Source organism: Borostomias antarcticus, assembly GCF_949987555.1.
Source record: "Borostomias antarcticus genome assembly, chromosome: 1".
NCBI lineage: Eukaryota > Metazoa > Chordata > Actinopteri > Stomiiformes > Stomiidae > Borostomias > Borostomias antarcticus.
Window position 1 is genome coordinate 24,380,543 of NC_140234.1, and position 20,248 is coordinate 24,400,790.

At 43.8% G+C, this 20,248-nt stretch overlaps 1 protein-coding gene across 2 annotated transcripts; it reads right to left on the bottom strand.

Moving 5' to 3' along the window:
• Nucleotides 1-1,889: 1,889 nt before the first annotated feature.
• Nucleotides 1,890-3,420, bottom strand: LOC311317512 (uncharacterized protein). Of its 2 annotated transcripts, XM_084448587.1 has the most exons (6): nt 3,355-3,420; nt 3,115-3,189; nt 2,568-2,779; nt 2,329-2,488; nt 2,137-2,231; nt 1,890-2,011 (listed from the first exon to the last, which is right to left on the bottom strand). In XM_084448587.1, the coding sequence occupies exons 2-6, from the start codon at nt 3,137-3,139 to the stop codon at nt 1,919-1,921; spliced, it is 585 nt and encodes a 194-aa protein (XP_084304713.1). In that variant the 5' UTR covers nt 3,140-3,189; nt 3,355-3,420; the 3' UTR covers nt 1,890-1,918. The 2 variants fall into 2 exon arrangements, with proteins under 2 accessions (XP_084304713.1, XP_084304712.1); XM_084448586.1 differs by having other exon boundaries at nt 3,115-3,413.
• Nucleotides 3,421-20,248: the final 16,828 nt, after the last annotated feature.

Sequence of the window (20,248 nt, forward strand, 5' to 3'; positions counted from 1 at the left end):
CTTTTTAACTTGTCGCCTCGCCTACAGTTTTTAAGCTAAATGGACATATTCTACATCAAAATATTCCGCATGTTCCCATGATTCCTAACATGTCAATATCTAAAGCTGTAACATTTATACTTTTTGTGCTAGAGCTATCCGAAGCCGGCCATGCCTCCCATTGGAGTGAATGATGGCAACACTATGTCTTGATAGCCTTTAGACTAGGGGGGTTGCAATCATGAGACCAAATGTTTTTTCTGTCTGTCGGGACCTTACAATAGAGATGGAGAAACTTCATGTATTGCGCTAAGACAAATGAAGGCAACAAAAAGTAATGAGGCTTACAACTTGATGGGTAAGTTGAATGATCTAAATTAGCAAACTTGCTGTAGATGATAGCTAAAGTTAGCCAGCCGAATCTAGCTACGCTAGTGCTAACTAGCTTCCTGTAGCTATCCAACATTAGTGCTAGCTACAAGATGACGTTAATGATAACACTATTAGCTAGCTAGCCGAGATAAAATAACGTTAGTTCATGTTAATCATAAATGTTTAACGTAGTTAACGTTAGATACAGTAGGGCAAATTGGCTGCTACCTAGCTAACATTATCATTACCTAAGGTGACTGTAGCTAACGTTAGCCAAGTTAGCTAAACTGCAGCCAACTTAAAGCTACATGAGATATCTCAGCACTTTGGCGGTCCCTCTGGTCGTGATAAAATCGGCACTGCGTTTTAAGGACCACACTTCCCACAATTCTCCAGTCACTCAATCAATCAATCAATCAAAGCTTTATTCATACCCAGAGGCAACACAATGCGTTTTACAGAGAACAAGGGAGGTGGGCATACGACCCACTCGCTGTGAAGATGGGGAAAAAATATGATAACAAACGTGCGTGGAGCAGACTGGATTGGAAGATCGTAGCTACTTCAATGGACTTTCTAGAAGGATGGCTTCAATGCAGGTAAATACTGGTCTTATTTCTGTTGATAAATTTGCGGGATGAAGTGTTTGTTGTCTTCCTGATATTGTTCCCGCCAGTGAAATAGCCAGTACACCAAAATTCTAAAATAATAAATTCACAGGGTCTCATGCAGTCTCATGTCACGAAACGATTTTGGTGTTCTTTCTACCCTACTAACACAATCAGGTTGCAGCAATGTTGCAGAAACGTGCAATTTAGACTTTTGTATGGTCCACTCAACGTCAAGTTAAACGTGCATGCAACGCAAACGCGGTATCTGCACACAAGTTGCTGCAACGTGCAGGTCCAACGTGTCTGCAACGTGCCTGCAATGTGTACACAACGTTGTGATTTCCGCGATGATTTCGATGTATATTGCTGCAACGTTGTATACACGTTTATATATTACTTTGTTACGTTGCTGCAACGTGGTCTACACTTCCGTTGGCTACATTTATAATTTGCATTACAAAACAAATCAGCTCTTTGCACAAGCTCCACTACTTCCTGAAACTACAGGCATATTTCTTTACCGTCCTATACTATTGGATAGCAATTGCGATGAATCCGGTGTGCAGCACACCTGATCAATCACTTCCATCCACTAGTATAGGACAGGAAAGAAATGCGCCTGTAGAGTGTCAGGAAGTAGTGGAGCTTGTGCAAAGAGCCTATTAATGTCATAGTCAATGCAGCAAGCAAAATTATGGTACAAAAGTTATGACACAACACCATTCAGTCAAGAACAATTTATTTTATTAAAAAAGTACACAATGTCTGGCCTGCAACATGATAAACAAGTTTAAAAACAAAAAGGATAAAAAAAAATAATACAAAAACAGTTATTTACAAAAAAAATGGCAGGCTGTGCTCAGATAGGCTGGGGGTGGGCGTCAGATGGGCTGGGGGGGGGGCTGTGCTCAGATGGGCTGGGGAGGGGGGCTGTGCTCAGATGGGCTGGGGGGCAGCTAGGAAGGGAAGTCTTCCTCATCAGAATGCTGGGGAGTGCTCAGATGGACTGTGCTTGGATGGGCTGTGCTCAGGCGGACTTCTGCAGATACCTAAAGACACAATGAAATGGCCGTAAATACACAACGCACATACATGCACAAAAAAGTGGTACACAATCTTTGGAACCATGCAGTCACACTGGGTAGGAGAAACCAAAAAAAAAGACATCACTTACCCTTCTGCATTTAGCAGGGGCATGTTTCAATGTCTCCTGCAGCTGGGCGGCCACCTCCGCCATCGTAGCCTTTGGCATGGAGACCATCACTGCACCTTTAAGTTATCAAGAAAGGTAATGGTTTCAATTCACATCGGTCATGGAACAAAGACGATGTATTAAAAAATATTCAAAATATGAACCATTTCTTACATGTTAGAACATTGAAGAGTGTCAAACTCTTCAGTGGCTTCTTCCCCTTCTTCCCGTGCACACTGTAGGCGCTCCACACCGCATGTGTGGCTACAGCTGACAGCACCCGCCGGACTGTGTCCGCCAAGTCTCTGCCACCAATGGCACCTAGGTATTGTGTCTGCAAAACAAAGAGTCATTTACTGTACCCTTCCCTGCACTGCAAAAATAAGACAAAGTTCCGCCCTGCAGACACTCACCATCTTCCTCTGATGTTCCCGGTCCTTCAACCTGGCCTCACAGACCTGCAGCTCCTCGTCCGTTTGGGCAGGGTTCAGTACATCCAGCACTTCTCCCTGGGCTCCAGACTCCACAGGCCGCGTGCTCTGGGCCAGTTCCCTCACAGTCCGTGCAAGCTCACGGAGTTGCTCCCGCATCTCTGAGAACTGCTGATGTACAGACCTCTGGAAATCTAGATAAACACAGATGTGGCTATAAGTACATTGACATAAAACTAAATGAAACTCAAAATATATCCCTGCATGCAACATGAAGTAGTCCCATACCAGCATCTGCAGAGCAGCATCGATTAGGTAGAGGGGTACATGGAGTCAATGGTGCTGGAGCCGTTTTCTTGGGCGACGGCATCACAGACCTAACTGAAAAACAAAAGGGATAAAGGAAAGGGATGAGCAGGAAACTGTATGGTGTTGGCAGCATGCTTTGGCTTCTGGCATTTGAAGGAGAATAAATTAAGACATTAACAGGTAGACATCACAACACCACAGCAGTACATGCCACTCTTACCTGGTCTGGCTGGGGTGCTATACATGAAGCCTGGGCTCGCATGGTTTTCGCTCACAGGGGATGAGCTCGGAAAATCTGCAAGATGAGTAAATGGTATTCAATCTAAAAAAGCCAATCACAGAGCTAACTGAATGGGATTAGCAGGAAACTTTATGGTGTTGGCTTTGGCTTCTGGCATTTGGAGGGAAACTAAATAAAGACAAGACAGGTAGACACCACAGCAGTACATGCCACTCTTACCTGGTCTGGCTGGGTGCTGTATGATCTGGCTGGGGTGCTATAAATGGGGCCTGGGCCCCGCTCGCCCAGATGGGACAAGCTTGGAAAATCTGCAAGATGAGTAAAATGGTATTCAAAATAAATAAAAAATAGTCCAACTATCAGTGTGCAGTAGGCATAGACATTTCATTTCAACACAAACATGCATACCTGCATTGTACAGCACACGTGGATTGTACTGGACCGCTGGCAGAGGCCTTTCAACTCCGGCACCTGGTCTTTGGCCTGCATAGTGGGGACCAATGGCTGCCCGGGGCTTGGAATATGTAGTGGAATATCAGTAAATTAGCTCAGATTACTCGATTTCAAAAGTACTACTCTTTTGGGACTGTTGAATGCACTTTAGTATATTACCTTCGTCACTGGAGTGATAGCGTGTGTTGCGCCGTCTCTTTCGAACGTCTTGGCACTCGTCCATTGACGACTGCTGCTCAAAGACTTTTGCCATGAGCCTGGCACCTTCGTAATGATCTGTGTGCATAAAGTACCATAATCAATACATTTCAGCCATCCTTTTTTCCTCAGAATAATGAGTCATGATCTTCCCCCCACCCCCATCAGTATTTTTTAATAGCTTAAAATGCAAACAGTACCAGTTGTGGACTTTGGGAAAACCCGGACTCTGTGGAGCGCCCAGCCAGGGTTAGGTTCCACACAGCTCTTTATCCGTTGGCTGACTCATTCATTGGCCAGGAACACATCTGCAACTGTGAGTGAAACCATTAGTAGCCGCTTCCCTGTACAATTGAAAAGTAGCACACCAAACACACAAACATGTTCTTACCCCATCCTTTTTGGAGAGCCAGGATACTGGGACAACCGACAGTGTCCTCCCCCAGAAACTCCACACTGCAATAGTCTGCCCAATAAACAAAAAAATATTAAGTTTATAAACACACAAGGACCCTATGGGAAAATAGGCAGAGGGGAAGAAGCGACTAAAACAACAATTCAACAAGTCATTACAGCCGATAAGTAATTAGTGACACGCCACTATTCTATTCTTTTTTTTGATTCTCTGCCGGCCCAGGACAGATGCGGTCAATGGCGGTCAATCATCAATCAATTGTGTGGGAAACATGAAGCTAGTTTAGGCATTAGCCACTGCAGTGCACAGAATAAATGTATAAGGCCTGTGAATCACGCGTTACTACTCGCAGTTTTAACAGGAACGCCTGTTTTTGACTCGAACTCCAACAATACACACCGATACTACTAATGTGGCAAACAAAGCTGCCTCCATCTTTGTTTCGAGCTATAACGCTATTGTCCATGGTACCCCGCTTACCTCGTGGGTGGCATTGTTCTCAGTCTCCCACTTTCCAGACAAATGGAAAATATATAAAGCATTATCTTGGCTTCGCCTTCACCTTTGCCTATGTAAAATTAGCCTAAGATTCGTGATGGCCTTAGAAAGCCTGACACGAGCGAGCTCCCAATGTGAGTCTCAAATTCAGCAGAGTCAAACACATATTCACATTTCCCTCAGTCCAGCGGCCATTTTAGATTGCGTGGTAGCGTGGTAGCGTGGTAGCGTGCTAGCTAGCATTAGCTAACGTTAGCTAGCTATCATTAGGCTTCCAATTCCTGAACTTAGTTTAGCGTGCAGGTTATGAGTTACTTCTGTTTACTTAAATTATTACCGGTAAGTAAACAAATAAATAGCTAAACCAACAGTCAAATCAATGTAATTTGATGAGGAAAAAACCCCCGAGGTAACTGGTATAACTTACCAGATCTGAAGTGCGCACCACACTGTGTTTGTTGGTCCCCAATCTGCTCTCTTTATGGCTTTAAACCACAGCTTTCGACGGTTCCTCTGAAAAGGGTGACATCTCGAGGGGATGCTGAAGAATCTGAGGCCATCATCTTGTCCTTTTCTGTTTGTACAGTTCACAGCACAGCAGCTTTGAGGCATAATAAGCTACATGAAACGGAGCGCCTGGCTACTGTGGCTAGCGAGTTCCTTTTTACCCAGAGGCCGCGTGCTCGCTCTGCTGTGACGTAGACGGCGAACCCATCTATAGGGAGGGAAAGTGATCTCATCGCCCCCTAGTGGAAGCGCTCCATAATGCCGAGAGAATGAATGGGATTTCTCGACACGTCTTTTGAAAAATGATATCTTGGTCGACACCGAAACGTTAGTTTTAATTAATGAAAAAGCATTAAATGTATAACAAACAGGGAAATATACAATCAATAACATTTCTAAGATGAGTTATTCACCTCAACATACAGTACAATATGAAGGATATAAGCGAAAATTTAAAAAAAGAACAAAAGACAGGAGCAGTTTGGCAAAGAATCCTGCCTACTTCAACTGTGAACCAAGCAAGCAGTGACGTCACGGGATAGCCCGATTGCTAGCCTAATAGGACTTTAATCCAACGTCACTGCAACGTTATTTAATGACGTTGCAGGGACCCATATTGCCAATGTTTCTGCAACGTTGCAGAAAAGTCTAATTAGACTTAGGAGGGTAAAGTTATTTTCGACCTTAGATGGACGTTGTCACAACATCGCCTGATGGTAACGTTGCAACTTACCTAAGTAAACTTATGTGCAACGTTGCTGCAACCCACTGTGTTAGTAGGGTAAGGCCAATTCATAAACTAATAGTAAGTAAAGGTGAATATTGAACTATAAAAGTTATCTCATTGAGCTTTAAAAGCATCTAGACAAAGTGCAAGAAACACATAAAAGGTCATGTAAAACATAGCAAAAAAGGACATTTAAAACAAAATGCAGGAAAAATAATAGCGTGTATCTTTATAGCATGTATCTTTATAATGTTTGGAGGTAGTGTGACAATGTTTTGGAGGTAGTGTGACATCCCACTTTTGTTATATTAAGGACTTTGTAAATACACTTCCTGGTGTCGAGGCGTGGTTACAAACAACAAATGTGTTGGGGCCATGACCTGTCAATCATCTCTTTAAGTCTCTTAAAATTAAGTGAACTTGTACAGGGGGAAATTTGGGCATATAAAAAGTTGTATAGTACTTAAAAATAAAGGAACAACAACATTTATGTACATATTCACTTTGATTTTACCTAAAGATAACTGGCATGTAACACATTCAACCACTGTATTATAACCCTTTAAGCACTGCGATGTGCTGCACTGTACTGTGTGTGTGTGAGTTATGTCCACTTCTGTGTTACATTAATATTGAAAGATCCACAATCAGGGAGAGTTGAGTTACATGTTAAACAATTTCATTAAAGCACTTGTACTTTGGAGTACATATTGAGTACACACACAAACACACCAACTGAACACACATATGTAAACACACCAACTGAACACACATATGTAAACACACACAAACACACCAACTGAACACACATATGTAAACACACACAAACTCACACTACCACTCATTAACTGTTGTTATAGAATTTACATCCAAACACCTTAAACCTTTGTTCCTCTCTCTTTTGTCATTCCAAACACCTCCTAAACCTCTGTCTTCCTCACTTCTCTTTTAAGATTGTCTTCCTCCTCGCCAAGACAGGAAGGGCCTCAAACTTCAACCTTCCCGTCCTGGCTCAGGCCTTTTGTTCCTTTGTCTATATTCAAAGTGTACCGCGCTTTTCTTTTCATCCCTCGACCACTGTTTGATATCCGTCACCTTACTATGACGTACAATGGAGTAGCCAATCACATCCTGGAAGCACCGTACCTGTGTTCTGCTTGTATATAAGGCAGAGCAGGACCCAGGGGCGGCGCTTCGCTGGATAAACCACTCTTGTTGCGTTGTCCAGGAAGTCCTTGCGCTCGTATGTTTTCACAATAAACCAGACTTAACCTTTTGAGCGAATCTTGGTAAATCCTTTTTTACTAGATCAGTAATTCCATTACAATTTGGCGACGGAAATGGCGAAAAGGGAGAACTATCTCAGGTTGCTTCGGGATTCCAGTGGATGAATTGGTCGACAGACGTGTCAGTCCATAATAGTGGGCTTGGAAAGTCAATCTTCTCTCTTGCGCCAGAGCGCACGCTGAGATTATTTCCTCAGTTCTTCCACTGGCTTCTTGAACTCACAGGTACGTTTGAACGAACCCTCTTATGGTTCTGAGTTGTATTTGCCTTGTTTTAGTTTCGGATTGTGTTGGTCTGGCGTGTTCTGAAAACAAAGCCCCGCGGGGGGAGTTGGTTGTTTCCTACCGAGGGTAGGGCGCTCGTTGTTGTTGATGCTTCGTTTTTAGAACGATTACCAACTAGCTTAAGCCTCATTGTTGATGTTTCGTTTTAGAACGATTACCAACTAGCTTAAGCCCCATTGTTGATGTTTCGTGTTAGCACGATTGCCAACTAGCTTCGAAGTGATTGTTGATGTTTCGTTTTAGAACGATTACCAACTAATGTAGCTACGGGAGTGATTGGTGTGTCCAATCCGCGTTTCTTGGAGAAACGTTTTCCCCTTTATCCCGGGTGGTTGGGTAGCTTCCAACCAAGAGGGCTGGGGGTCAGCCGAGTGTTGTAACGTGGGCCTTTGTTCGTCTTTTGTGTTCTGTGTCCCTGCACGGGGTTGTTAGTCTTTGTTGTTTACTGTTGGAGCTTCGGCTCTTGCCTTGTATTGTTTGTTAAGCGCGCCTATTATCCAGGTTGGTATTGTTTACATTTTGTACACTGTTTAGACTGTTAAATTCTAACTGCTAGATCTAGTAGCTGGTCGCCTGGGAGACGCAGAAAAACACCACTCCGCTCTCCCGTGATCCGCCATCGAGCCAGAGGGAGAACAAAGGACCAGTTGCTGGGTGAGTTTCTTAGCGGTTTAATGTGTCTTTGTTTCTTTCGAAATTGTATTCTTTCCCGCAGTGAGTTAACTAAGGTTTCCTTTCATTGCTGTTTTAGGCTGCGTCGTGTTCATTAGGGATTCTACTGCGAGCTTGCCGCTTAATATCGTCAATTTGTCTAGCCCTGTTGAGATTGTTGCGCTGAAGCATTATTGTGAGCTTTTGTTGGCAGATTTCGTTATGCGCTAAAGCATTTTCGATTTCTTACATCCCCATCTGACACTTAGTGTTAAATTTTTAGCTAAGATTCGGGCTCAGCTAGAGGTGTTTGAGATGTCTAGGTTAAGGGAAAAGCCTGTTAATTCTATAGACTGGTCTGCTTTTAAGATTTGGGAGAGAGTAGCACGAGAGGGGTTTTTTAGGTCAGGAAGGAAAGATAAGGAGGTTCAGCAGACGGTCTCTCCGCCATTTCCCCAGCAGAATAACTCTGATTTAAAATTAGATTTTTCCCCCTCGACTCATTGCTCCGTGCTCACACCACCCAACCAGGCTGTTGTTGTTCCCCCTTTTCATGCTCCCGCCATTATTAGCCACGTCCCTTCTCTCTCCCCTCTACAATACGAGTTAAGCGCGCCCCTTTCTACGAGATATTACACCAAACAAGAACAGATCAGGAAGGAAGAATTGACTAGAGCTATATCTGAGGCTAAGTTTAATTTGGAACAACTGCAAATGGCTAGAGATAGTCTGGAGGAACCGCAAATACAAGCCCCACTGATATGCTACCCGAATCCTATTCCTCGCCCTTCTCAAATAAATGATGCAGCTGGTTACGCGGCCTGGACTCCAGAGATTAGGTTTTATAGACCGTGGCGTTCTGATGAACTGCGTGATGTAGCTAAAACCTTGCCCGATCCAACCAAAGACATGAACGAGTTCGATCATCTTTTTAACAGTTTAGTTCGAATGTATGAGCCTCACGCAGAGGAAATCGCCATGATCATGCGACAAGTACTTGGGTTAAAATGGATCGAAGTAAAAGACCCGTTTGATATTACGTTGCCTTTTTCTCATGTCGATTTTACTGGCCAAAACGCTGCGCTGTTGAACAGAATCAAAACTCGATTCCCTAAAAAGATGGATTGGGACCGTATCACATATTGTAAACAAAATTCCGATGAACAGTTCGAGAAATTTTGGGAACGGCTAGAATCAGTTTTCGCCGCACACAGTGGCATGGACAAAGCGAACGACGATTATAAAAAGATTTTGAAACAACAGTTAATGAATAACTCTCTCTCCTCTTTGTCTGACCGAGTGAGGATGACATGCCACACCTGGGAATCAATTTCTCTCGGGGAAGTAGTTGATCATTTCCGGTATTCCGAACGCCTCCGACATTACATTGAACAACGGAATTTGAAAAAAGTCAAGGATGGTGCCGCTAGACTTCAGGCTGCTCAATTGAGACAATTAGACATTCAAAATAAAGGTGCGGGTCTGAAACAAAAACGGGGACGACGACAAAGGGAGAATAGGCAACGTAGCAGTAGGTCTAAGCATGTTCACAGGTACAGACAGAGTGGGAAAGATGAGGCATGTTTTCATTGTGGTCAATATGGTCACTGGATTGAACAGTGTCACAGTTACCGCAAGCTGAATAAAAAGGAAGAGCCTCAGATTTGGGGTCGAGCGCCACCTGCTGGAGTTCCCTTGAACAACCCACAAGGGAGATTTTAACTAGCCAAGATAGAGCCTTTTTTTTTTAAGGTAAATAAACAGGAGAAGACAGATGTAGCTGAGGACGTAAGGTTTGTGCATGATGGTGGGAGGATATATAATGTTTGTCAGCGTCTTAATCTGCATGCAGCATCTCCTAACCCAATTATATATTTTTTATGTTTATGTTAAATATCTCATGTTTATAGTTTGAGGCACATTCATCGGGTCTGAGTGTTTTTCTGAGTGTTTTTACAGACACCTGTCGTACCGGGAGTGATGGGTGAATGCCGAACCAGGAGACGGGCACAGGACCAGAGGTGGAGATGGAGGTTACCGGCCTGCTTCACAGGGCCAACGCCATGTCACCGACTCACCGTGAACGACAGATAAGTATGACATAGGGAAGAGACGATTTTTTCCGAAGCGTGCCAAATACTCTGTTAGATAATTGATATTTTGTTAATTGTAAATGAAGCAAGTTCATTTTAGTGTTATTTTGTTGAGACAAGAATGTTTTATTTTTTATTTCATAAAATCGCGAGAGAAATTCTAAGAGCAAAATCCAATTGCCTTGATCACGACTGGGGACTGGGCGTGTTAAAGTAATTCTTACACTGCCCCTGATGTCACTGTAGGCTACTGCAGAGCCTAGATCCCTGCTACTGTCCGATTCGGTAAAGGGACAAAAGCTAGATCCCCACTGACAAACTACATAGACTGACGAGCCCGACTGGCTCTAACGACACTTGAACAGACGGCCTGTTTAAGTTTTTCCTGACTGAATAACACCATTTTTCCCCAAGCAGGATCATCTCCTGCCAGGAAGAGGGGATGATAGAATGTGGCTTGCACTTAACCATGTTTCTGAGTATCTTCAACAGACTGCTAATAACCGTTCCTGACCAAAGAGGGGGTTCCTGACCAAAGAGGGGAACAGGGAGACCAGACCAGACCAGAGGACTCAAGGAGGGGAACAGGGAGACCAGACCAGAGGACTCTTCTCTTGCTCTTCTGTTTTGTCTCTGCTGTCTCTCTCATCGGTGGATTCACAGGTCTCTCCTCCCATGTCTCTCAGACATTGCCGACCTGCCCCGTATGAAGTCCCCACTAAGGGAAGGCGACCATTCCGGACGCCAGAGAGGGCTTCTTCTTATCATCTCCAACCAGGCCGTTGGGTCCTGATCCGCGACCTGGAGCCGTACCAGATTCAACTCACCACGCAGACGGCTGCCAGAGTAGCTGAGAGAACTTCGACGCCGTTGCGTCCCAAACCAAGGAGCAGATGAGCAGCCTGAGAACAGGCCAGAAAACATGGAAGAGAAGTAGATGTAGCGGGGTGAACCTACCCGTCAAAGATGGAACAATCAGGACCATGGCATTCTGGCCTGTGTGGAATAGCTGTCAAAAGTAGCTGAGAGGACGGTCCATGCAGCCGAACCAGAGATCTCAAGGGCAAAGCGGTCACCGCCACACTGTCCTCTCCTCTGATGAGCAATCGGAGAGTGACCTTGTCGGTCACCGCCACACTGTCCTCTCCTCTGATGAGCAATCGGAGACTGACCTTGCCGGTCACCTCCTTCTCGTGGTTGTTGTTATGACAACGTGGACAAGCTCAACAGCAATGACTGCACCTCTAACCGCACACACTGGAACCTACATTGAACATTCAGAGACGCAAACATGGAAGCTACGATCCAGAAGAAATTACATGCGATTATTCACAACAGGAGTGAATGAACTTTGAAATTATCTTGAAAAAATATCATATTTGTTTACAAGAGTTACAATGGTTGAAACATGAGTTGATAAATAAGTTTGGGTTTTTCCTCTAAATTGACCAAGAGGTTTTTTGCCCTTCTTACACTGGTAACCATTCATCTTTTTACCTTGTTTCAAACTTTAAATCAAGGTTTTTGGTGAATGGTTGTCCACTTTTAGACTATAAATAGTATATAATCATGTCATCTTTTTTACCTTGTTTCCTGTCATATTTCTGAAACAAGGGGTTTTGGTGCGTGATTTTGCGTGAAAAGAAAATAATCTATTTTTTTGTTAAATATTTCACAATAAAATAAAAATTATTATTTTTTGCTCCATCTAGTGGAGAGATTACTTCCTTTCCACATGTATAGCATAGCTGAATGTTTACACTTTGTGTTTGGATTTTATATTTTATTTTTGTGTACCTGTTCAGGCACAAATGGGGGATTGTTATAGAATTTACATCCAAACACCTTAAACCTTTGTTCCTCTCTCTTTTGTAATTCCAAACACCTCCTAAACCTCTGTCTTCCTCACTTCTCTTTTAAGATTGTCTTCCTCCTCGCCAAGACAGGAAGGGCCTCACACTTCAACCTTCCCGTCCTGGCTCAGGCCTTTTGTTCCTTTGTCTATATTCAAAGTGTACCGTGCTTTTCTTTTCATCCCTCGACCACTGTTTGATATCCGACACCTTACTATGACGTACAATGGAGTAGCCAATCACATCCTGGAAGCACCGTACCTGTGTTCTGCTTGTATATAAGGCAGAGCAGGACCCAGGGGCGGCGCTTCGCTGGATAAACCACTCTTGTTGCGTTGTCCAGGAAGTCCTTGCGCTCGTATGTTTTCACAATAAACCAGACTTAACCTTTTGAGCGAATCTTGGTAAATCCTTTTTTACTAGATCAGTAATTCCATTACACTGTACAGGCCTGAAAGCTATACAGCGCATGCACATACAGTACACAAACACACACACACACACACACACACACAGGCTACATTCTCAGAGTGAGAGGCAGACCCTAATGGCTTTCAAGTCAATCTCTCCTCCATCTGTCAATGCTTTACACATATTTCTCTCCCTTCATCTCTCTCTCATTCCCTCTCTCTCTCTTTCCCTCGCTCCCTCTCTCTCTCTCCCTCTCTCTCACTCCCTCTCTCTCTCTCTTGGGAATGACATGAATACCTCTGTGGGTTTTAAAGCAGGGGAGGTCAGTTAGGAATCTATAGCAACAGTGTGTGTGTGTGTGTGTGTAGCTGATGCTCGCAGTAAGATAAGGAGCTTATCACACTGTGAGACCGTAGCATAATTAAAGTAGAATGTGGATCATATCTAGAGAGCATATTTCATTTCAAGTGTGGGTTTACTCCAATAAGGACAGATATGATGGCCTAGCTCCATCCAAAAATAAAGCACTCTGATCTCCAAAAGTAGGAGACACACCTAGCTAGAGACAAGCAAGATGAACATTCATATTCATTGACTGGTGCTAGCACATTGATGCCTGCACTGATAACATCCTGATGTTCTGACATAGAGGTAATTTAGCTGTTAGGGGGCATGTATGAACGGCCTAGTTTAATCCCCTGGAATCTGTCAGGAACACTGTTTTGTGAACAGAATCCGTTACATTACTTGGTAGGTCAGTCTGGCGAAAGACATGCAAGACGAGGGATTTCAGACACCACTGGAAATTCCAGAATTCAACCAAAGGAAAAAATGATAATTTTAGCATTTGAGCTACATAGTTAGGGCTGTCTTCAACCAAAGAAGAGTAGACTGACATACTGTAGCCTACAACATTTTTTCTCCGACCAAAGCTTTTGGACACATTTTTTTCCCCCTAAGACCTATTTCCAATATAGGCTGATTATTCAGTAACTAACTTTGTTATTTGGCATAAATTATTCTTTAAAGGTCACCACACATGCTAAATCAATTTTGTAATGTGTTTATCATATACATGTTGGTCTCTGATGGTCCTACCAATGTACAAAAGTTGATATCAAACAACCCAGTCATTTGTTTATGGTCAGCACACTTTCTCCTGCCCTTGAAGCTCAACCCTTCAACAAGCCATTCGGAGTTTAACATTTTTCTGCGTTGTTACTGACGTTTTGGTGACGTAGATCGAGGAACATTATCATAGTCCCGCCCAGGTCCCGCCCTAGTGGCCAGGTTTGCTTTCGCTCTTTTTTTCCAGCTGAGTTGAGCGCGTCACATCAGGAATTAAGCCACATTGCGCTGTTCTGTTTTCGGCTGCAAAAATCCACACGTATCGCTACATCTTGTCTCTGGGGATGCAAGAAGTAGTCAGTGGATTCATTTTATTTTTGATGGCAACATCCCAACCAAAGTTCCCAAATCACTGTTAGTGTGTGCTAACCACTTTGTGGCGGATTGCTTCACTAACCTTGGACAATAGAACACAGGGCTGGCTAAAAAACTTCATCAGAATTGATGCAGTCCCAACTCTTCGTGAAGAAATTGGAGAGGGGGGAAATGTAAGTAAAAGAAAAGTCAATTGTAGCTACTTATTTGAGATCAATTTGATACAAGTCGTCTGTGTCCTGGTTATAGAGCAGTGACTAGCTAGCTATGTGTACGTTAGCTGTGGGGCTAACATGCTTTCCTAAGGAGGTAAAGTTAGTTAGCTAATGTTAGATAGATATAGCTAGCTATGGCCCTTTCCGAATCCAGTCCCTCCCCACTCGCACTCAGTCACCGAGTGCACTCCGTTTTGTAGTCCCCTCACAGCTGAATGTAGTTCCCTTGATTAGGGTGTAGGGTATAAAAACCTTAGGGACGCACTCCCCTCACTCTAGCGGAAACAGGAAACACAAACCACAACGGTTACCATGGTTTCGCGTCAACAGCACTTTGCAGCGGTAGAGGCATCGTTAGTATCTTCCTTGTTACAGCTTATGAGGATTGCCTATATCAGATAGCCTACCTAGGTCCTAAGTGGAAATATCCAAATGACAATATGGCCAAGGCATTCAATTATATTTATACATCCTTTTAAGAACTATTACCTATTAATTTCACCTTTACCCTAATTCATTATTATTAGGCTATTAGGCCTATTGTTAATAAAAGAATTGTCATTTTTTACATATTGTATTCTTTGTTTGTATTTTTGTTTTTATTTGCATCAAAACAAAGCACGCCTGATTTTGTTTGTCCTGATTTTATGCTCATTTCAACTTCACTGTTATGAGGCACTTTGGGCTGCAATTCTTGTGTTGAAAGTTGCTATACAGTTTATTAAAACAAGCCCATAAAAACTGCACAAGCTGGCCATATGAACCTGTGTTGTCCTCTTGTCATTTTCTGCAAATAATGTCTGACATTATACATTTGGGGGAAAAGTAGTATATAGAAAGTGCACTTACTCAAAAACATCTATAAATAGTAAACCATACATAGTAAACCAGGATCTTGCTGTGATCTCATCCTTTCCAGAGCTGTGTTCACCTGTGGTCTGAAGTATAGGCTAGTTTAGATTGCAGACCATACCACTAATATGATAACCAGAGATTGCACATATTTGTCTCCAGATTCAGTATAAAGGATACACAGGGATTGCCACAATTCTTATTTATTGAAAATAAAATAATATTGAAAACTGAAAATTGGGCATAACCGATCACAACTGAAAATGATTAACCCCCATCAATGGACCCCCATCTTTTTTGGCAGGGGAGGGGGGGTTCAAGTGAGGACACCCTGGATGTGTCTGGGAAGGACGGTGGATCGGACGTGGATGTGCCTGGGAGGGATGGTTGATCAGACGTGGATGTGCCTGGGAGGGATTTTTGATCAGACGTGGATGTGCCTGGGAGGGATGGTGTATCGGACGTGGATGTGCCTGGGAGGGACAGTGGATTGGACCTGGATGTGCCCGGGAGGGAAGATGGATCTGGACTGGCCTTGATGGTGGGGTTCGACATGCATGAGGCAATGAGGACAGGTGGAGTCAAAGATGGTTTTGACCCCACTGCCTCATGCATGCCATCATAGAAGCTCCAAGTAGCACGGGGTTCCTCTCCCTGGTCAGTCCCAGAGTCAGTTGGTGGAGCTCTCAGCTCCTAAAACAAACAGAGGCATGAGATCTCTGCAGCATCTAGAAGGCTATATTCATGTTATGTGAAACACATTTACTGTGTACTTCTTTAAATTCACCCATTTCTTTGAGGCCTGTTTTGGACTTGCCTGACCCTCCAGGTTCATTTATTTTATGATGAAGCTGTTAAGAAATATGTCCGGGAAGATGGTTAAAATGTTTTGGTCAGAATGAGTGCTGTGTGGCCCCTCTAATCACTCCACATCTTACCAAGTAGGCCTACACATCATTTGTCAAGTCCTAGTAATGGGATACAATCACCCAATTAATCTTCTTTCAAGGAATCTTAAACATTAAGGTGTTTTTGGTTGTAGGCCTGATCAGTGAAATCTGCCAATGGAACAAGTGAACCTTTGCTTAATGTTTGGAAGAAGATGCATTTATCTAAAAACAAATCACTTGGCCTATATCTCACTGAAATGTTGCTTGTTGGGTGTAAAAAGATGTGTTTGTAGTGAGTGGCAGGCCATTCATGGACTAAACCTATGAGAAAAATAAATAATAAGTACTCCCAAGCTTCTTTAGTGCTGTTTCGTTTTTTGTGGACAACTTTTCATTTTGCATTCTCAGTTTGATCAGCTGTTTAGTCTGAACAACAGTCCTGGTAAATATCCACCAGCCACCACTTTACATTACAATCAAATGAACATAATCGAGCGTTTTCTGAACTGGAGAACGGAATTTGATGCGAAATACAATGCAAATGTCGTATAATTTGTGAGGAACTTACATTTGTACGGCGCGTTTTCCATTTCGGACAATAAAAACAGCTGCACATGTGAATCGAGCCTGCATCGGTGCAGACTCGCTACCGAGGGTGTTATAAGCAACTTCCACTCGGCGCAAATTGGTTTCGGATGGCACTTAATATGGCGCGGCCTCCGCGTGAACGCGCAAACCGAGGGGGAGTGCATAGGGCGAGGGAAGAGGAGCTGGATTCGAAAAGGGCCTATCAGTGGTGTCTGGTAGGTCCCAGAACCGGGTAAGCCAGGACCAACAAAGCAATTTTTTGTGGGGTGCGCTTTCAAAGCATGCCCTGATCGGAGGTTTCACAGCACCAGAAGGTCAACAAAGGCCAATAGGCCATGTCAACAAAGGCCAATAATTTGAGAGCAAGCGAATAAGAGGACAATATATAGGCCGAAACAACCAAGCTTTTATGGACACACAATAAACCTCAGAGACATTATATGACAACAATAGCCAAGCACCACAAAGAGGAATGACAGGATGATAAAATACACCCCCTTAGGGAACAGCACTCAATAGCCTACGCCCCTACTTCACTAATCAGTTTAGGCTACTACTAGGCTACTAGCCCTATTAGCCCACCGCTCCAGGAAGCAAAGTTCACGCTCTTGAGTGCTGATTAAATCTAGGCAAAGCAAAACGCACAGCCATAAGTAATCACAAAAGACCTACCTTATATCGTAGGTTTAATCCACTTCATTTTGGAATCAACTTTCAACAAATACTCAAGATCTCCGTTTTCCATGTTCATTGATGCTAGCTAGATCGCTAAAGTGGGTAATGTGAATGACGGGACAGTCATGACAAGTTTTGATTGGAAAAACCGTCCCAATGTTAAAATGTCAATGGGAATTCCTATGTAGCTCAGTCTTCCTAGATTGGAGCTTGTGCTTCCAAACTAGATAAGTACAGTGACACATATAAAACAAAAAACTGTCTGGCTGTAGCTAGCTCAGTCTTGTAACTAAGCTATCTGTTAAAATTAAAATACACTTTTCCTAGTAGTGCCCAGTAATCAATGTTGGCATTTTTCATTTGAGCACTGCTTGGGGTGCAGCAGAAAGCTGTCTGTGACATTGCGACAGCCAAGGACAGCGTGGGTGGCTCGCCTTTAATATTTAGACAATATTTAGATACTGAGCACTGGATATAGATTCCTGCTGCACCGTGCCCAGCCGCTGGCTCAAGAACACTGGGGCAAGACTTCAATCAGTCTAACGTTACCATTACATATTACCGCTAACCAGCTAATTGCGATGAACTATGCTTACTAGCTAACGACAGCGTTACAATGCATTAGCTCCAGCCTTTGAGGCAGGGCCGGTCCGGTCCGCTCCCCTCCGCTCCCTCTACTCTCCGCAGTTAGCAGAGATGCTTCCCCAGTAAACACCCAATCACTGTTTACTGGGTCACTGGGTGTGACCCTGGATGACCAACTGTCGTTTTCCGCACATGTCACATCCGTCACACGTTCCTGCAGATTCATGCTCTACAACATCAGGAGGATTCGCCCTTTCCTCACTGATGAAACGGCGCAGGTACTCATCCAGACCCTGCTCATCTCCCGCCTGGACTACTGCAACTCCCTCCGCGCCGGCATCAGCCATTAAACCTCTGGAACTTGTCCAGAAAGCTGCTGCTCGCCTGGTGTTCAACCACCCCAAGTTCTCCCACACAACTTCCCTCCTCCGTTCCCTACACTGGCTCCCTGTAGCGGCTCGCATCCAGTTTAAAACTCTGGCGCTAACCTACAGGGCAATAAAAGGAACAGCCCCCTCCTACCTCCAGGCCATGGTCAAACCCTACACCCCCTCCCGACCACTACGCTCTGCTACCTCGGGGCGACTGGTTGCCCCGTCACTCCGAGGCCCCTGCGGTCGATCGACACAGTCACGGCTCTTCTCTGTCCTGGCCCCGCAGTGGTGGAATGAACTGCCCACTGATGTCAGGACAGCAGAGTCGCTGCCCATCTTTCGTCACAGGCTCAAAACTCATCTCTTCAAGAAGTACTACAACAATCCTCCCGCCTAAGCACTTATTGTATTTTATTGTATTATATTATATTGCACTGTATTTTAGATTGCTATTCTTGCACTTTGCCTTCAGCACTAGATTATGCTCTTAGTCACTTGTTTTAGAGAGAAGATGCACTTGTGAGTTCTGGCAAGTAGTAGTACATTGGCTCTTCCTACGTTAAATGCAATTATTGTTAGTCGCTTTGGATAAAAGCGTCTGCTAAATGACTGTAATGTAATGTAATGTAGTATGCAAATGAGCCAAGAAGTAAGCCTGACTTTCTGGTGTTGGATTTCTCACTCTCACTGAGGCAGGATAAACTGAAGCGGTAAGACTTTCTAACTTTGAGGAAGCAACGAAGCTCCGTTAAATTTGTTGTAGAGTCGTGTCGTGAGATACTTAATAAATAATTAACAACAAAAAACAAACGTAAATATAGCATCTATTTGTTCTGTCAAACGGGGAATGGTATGCTGTTCTTCTCCAAGTGGGAGCCTGTCAGTGGGAGTGTTTCTCAATCACTGTGAGCCTGTCAGTTAGCCAGGCAAGCTGTCAGTGGGAACGCTTCTCAGTCACACAAGCACAGAGAGATGCGAGTGCCCAGTGTATAACACAGACTGAGGACAAAATAATGACCCGTGTGTGCCAGACCCCTACGTAAAGCCCCGCCCAGCCTTTAATTCTGCATGCTGTTTTGAGGATAATCACAGTGATTTTTGAAAAGCTTTTACTCACTTCCCACTCCCGCAGCTTTCGGCAGCTGATAAAGAGCTTTGTGTGTCTCTGCATCCATCCATTCTCCTCAGTGACTTGGCGAATACATGTCAAACTGCACTGCTTCTGTGTGATGTAGGGCTGCACAATTAATCGTGAATTAATCGAAATCGCGATTATGACCTCCGCAATTAACTAATCGCAAAAGGCCGCAATTAATGTGATTAATAATTTTGCTTTGAATTGAGTGTGCTAGGACTACATGGACGAATCACAGGCGCTTATGCTGTCTGACCAATCACATGCGTTCCCACTGAGTGCGCTGTGCGTAGCAATTTCACTGAGAAGATAGATAGCAGTAGGTCAAGATATGTTTCACAAGAGTACCCGCAGCCGTGAGTAGTGAAAAAATGAGCGAAAACGAGGTCAGTGAGTTAGTAGCAAGAAAGGGATCAACGTCCGTAATTTGGGAGCATTTTATTTTATAATTTTTTTAAATATTAATTGCAATTACCATTTTGAAGCAAATAATCGCAATTATTATCTTTTGTCATAATCGTGCAGCCCTAGTGGGATGCATCCGTTTTTCAGAGCTTTTAAAAAAGGTAGTACTGCTCCTGCCTGCTGCTAGTACCTCAGAGACAATAGCTAATAACGTTACCTCAGAGACAGCAGCTAGTACCTCAGAGACAGCAGCTAGCATACCGGTAACTACACCCTTACCATCAGCAAGCACTGCTTCTCCTGTACCTCCCCCAAGTGCTGCCCCCCCAAAGCAGCCTACTAAGCTAGGTCTACTCAGTGATTTAAATGGCAGTGCACCATCTCAGCCAATACTGGGTAGCTACCCAAAGCGTGCATTTGGTACAACATTAAGATCATTCAATCCTGCCTGGTAGCACACACGACCATGACTAGAGTATTCTGTTATGAGAGACTTCTGTTTCCCCTGTCGGAAATATAGCACTGCTAATGAGAGGGATGCTATTTTTACCTTAACTGGTTTTAACAACTGGAA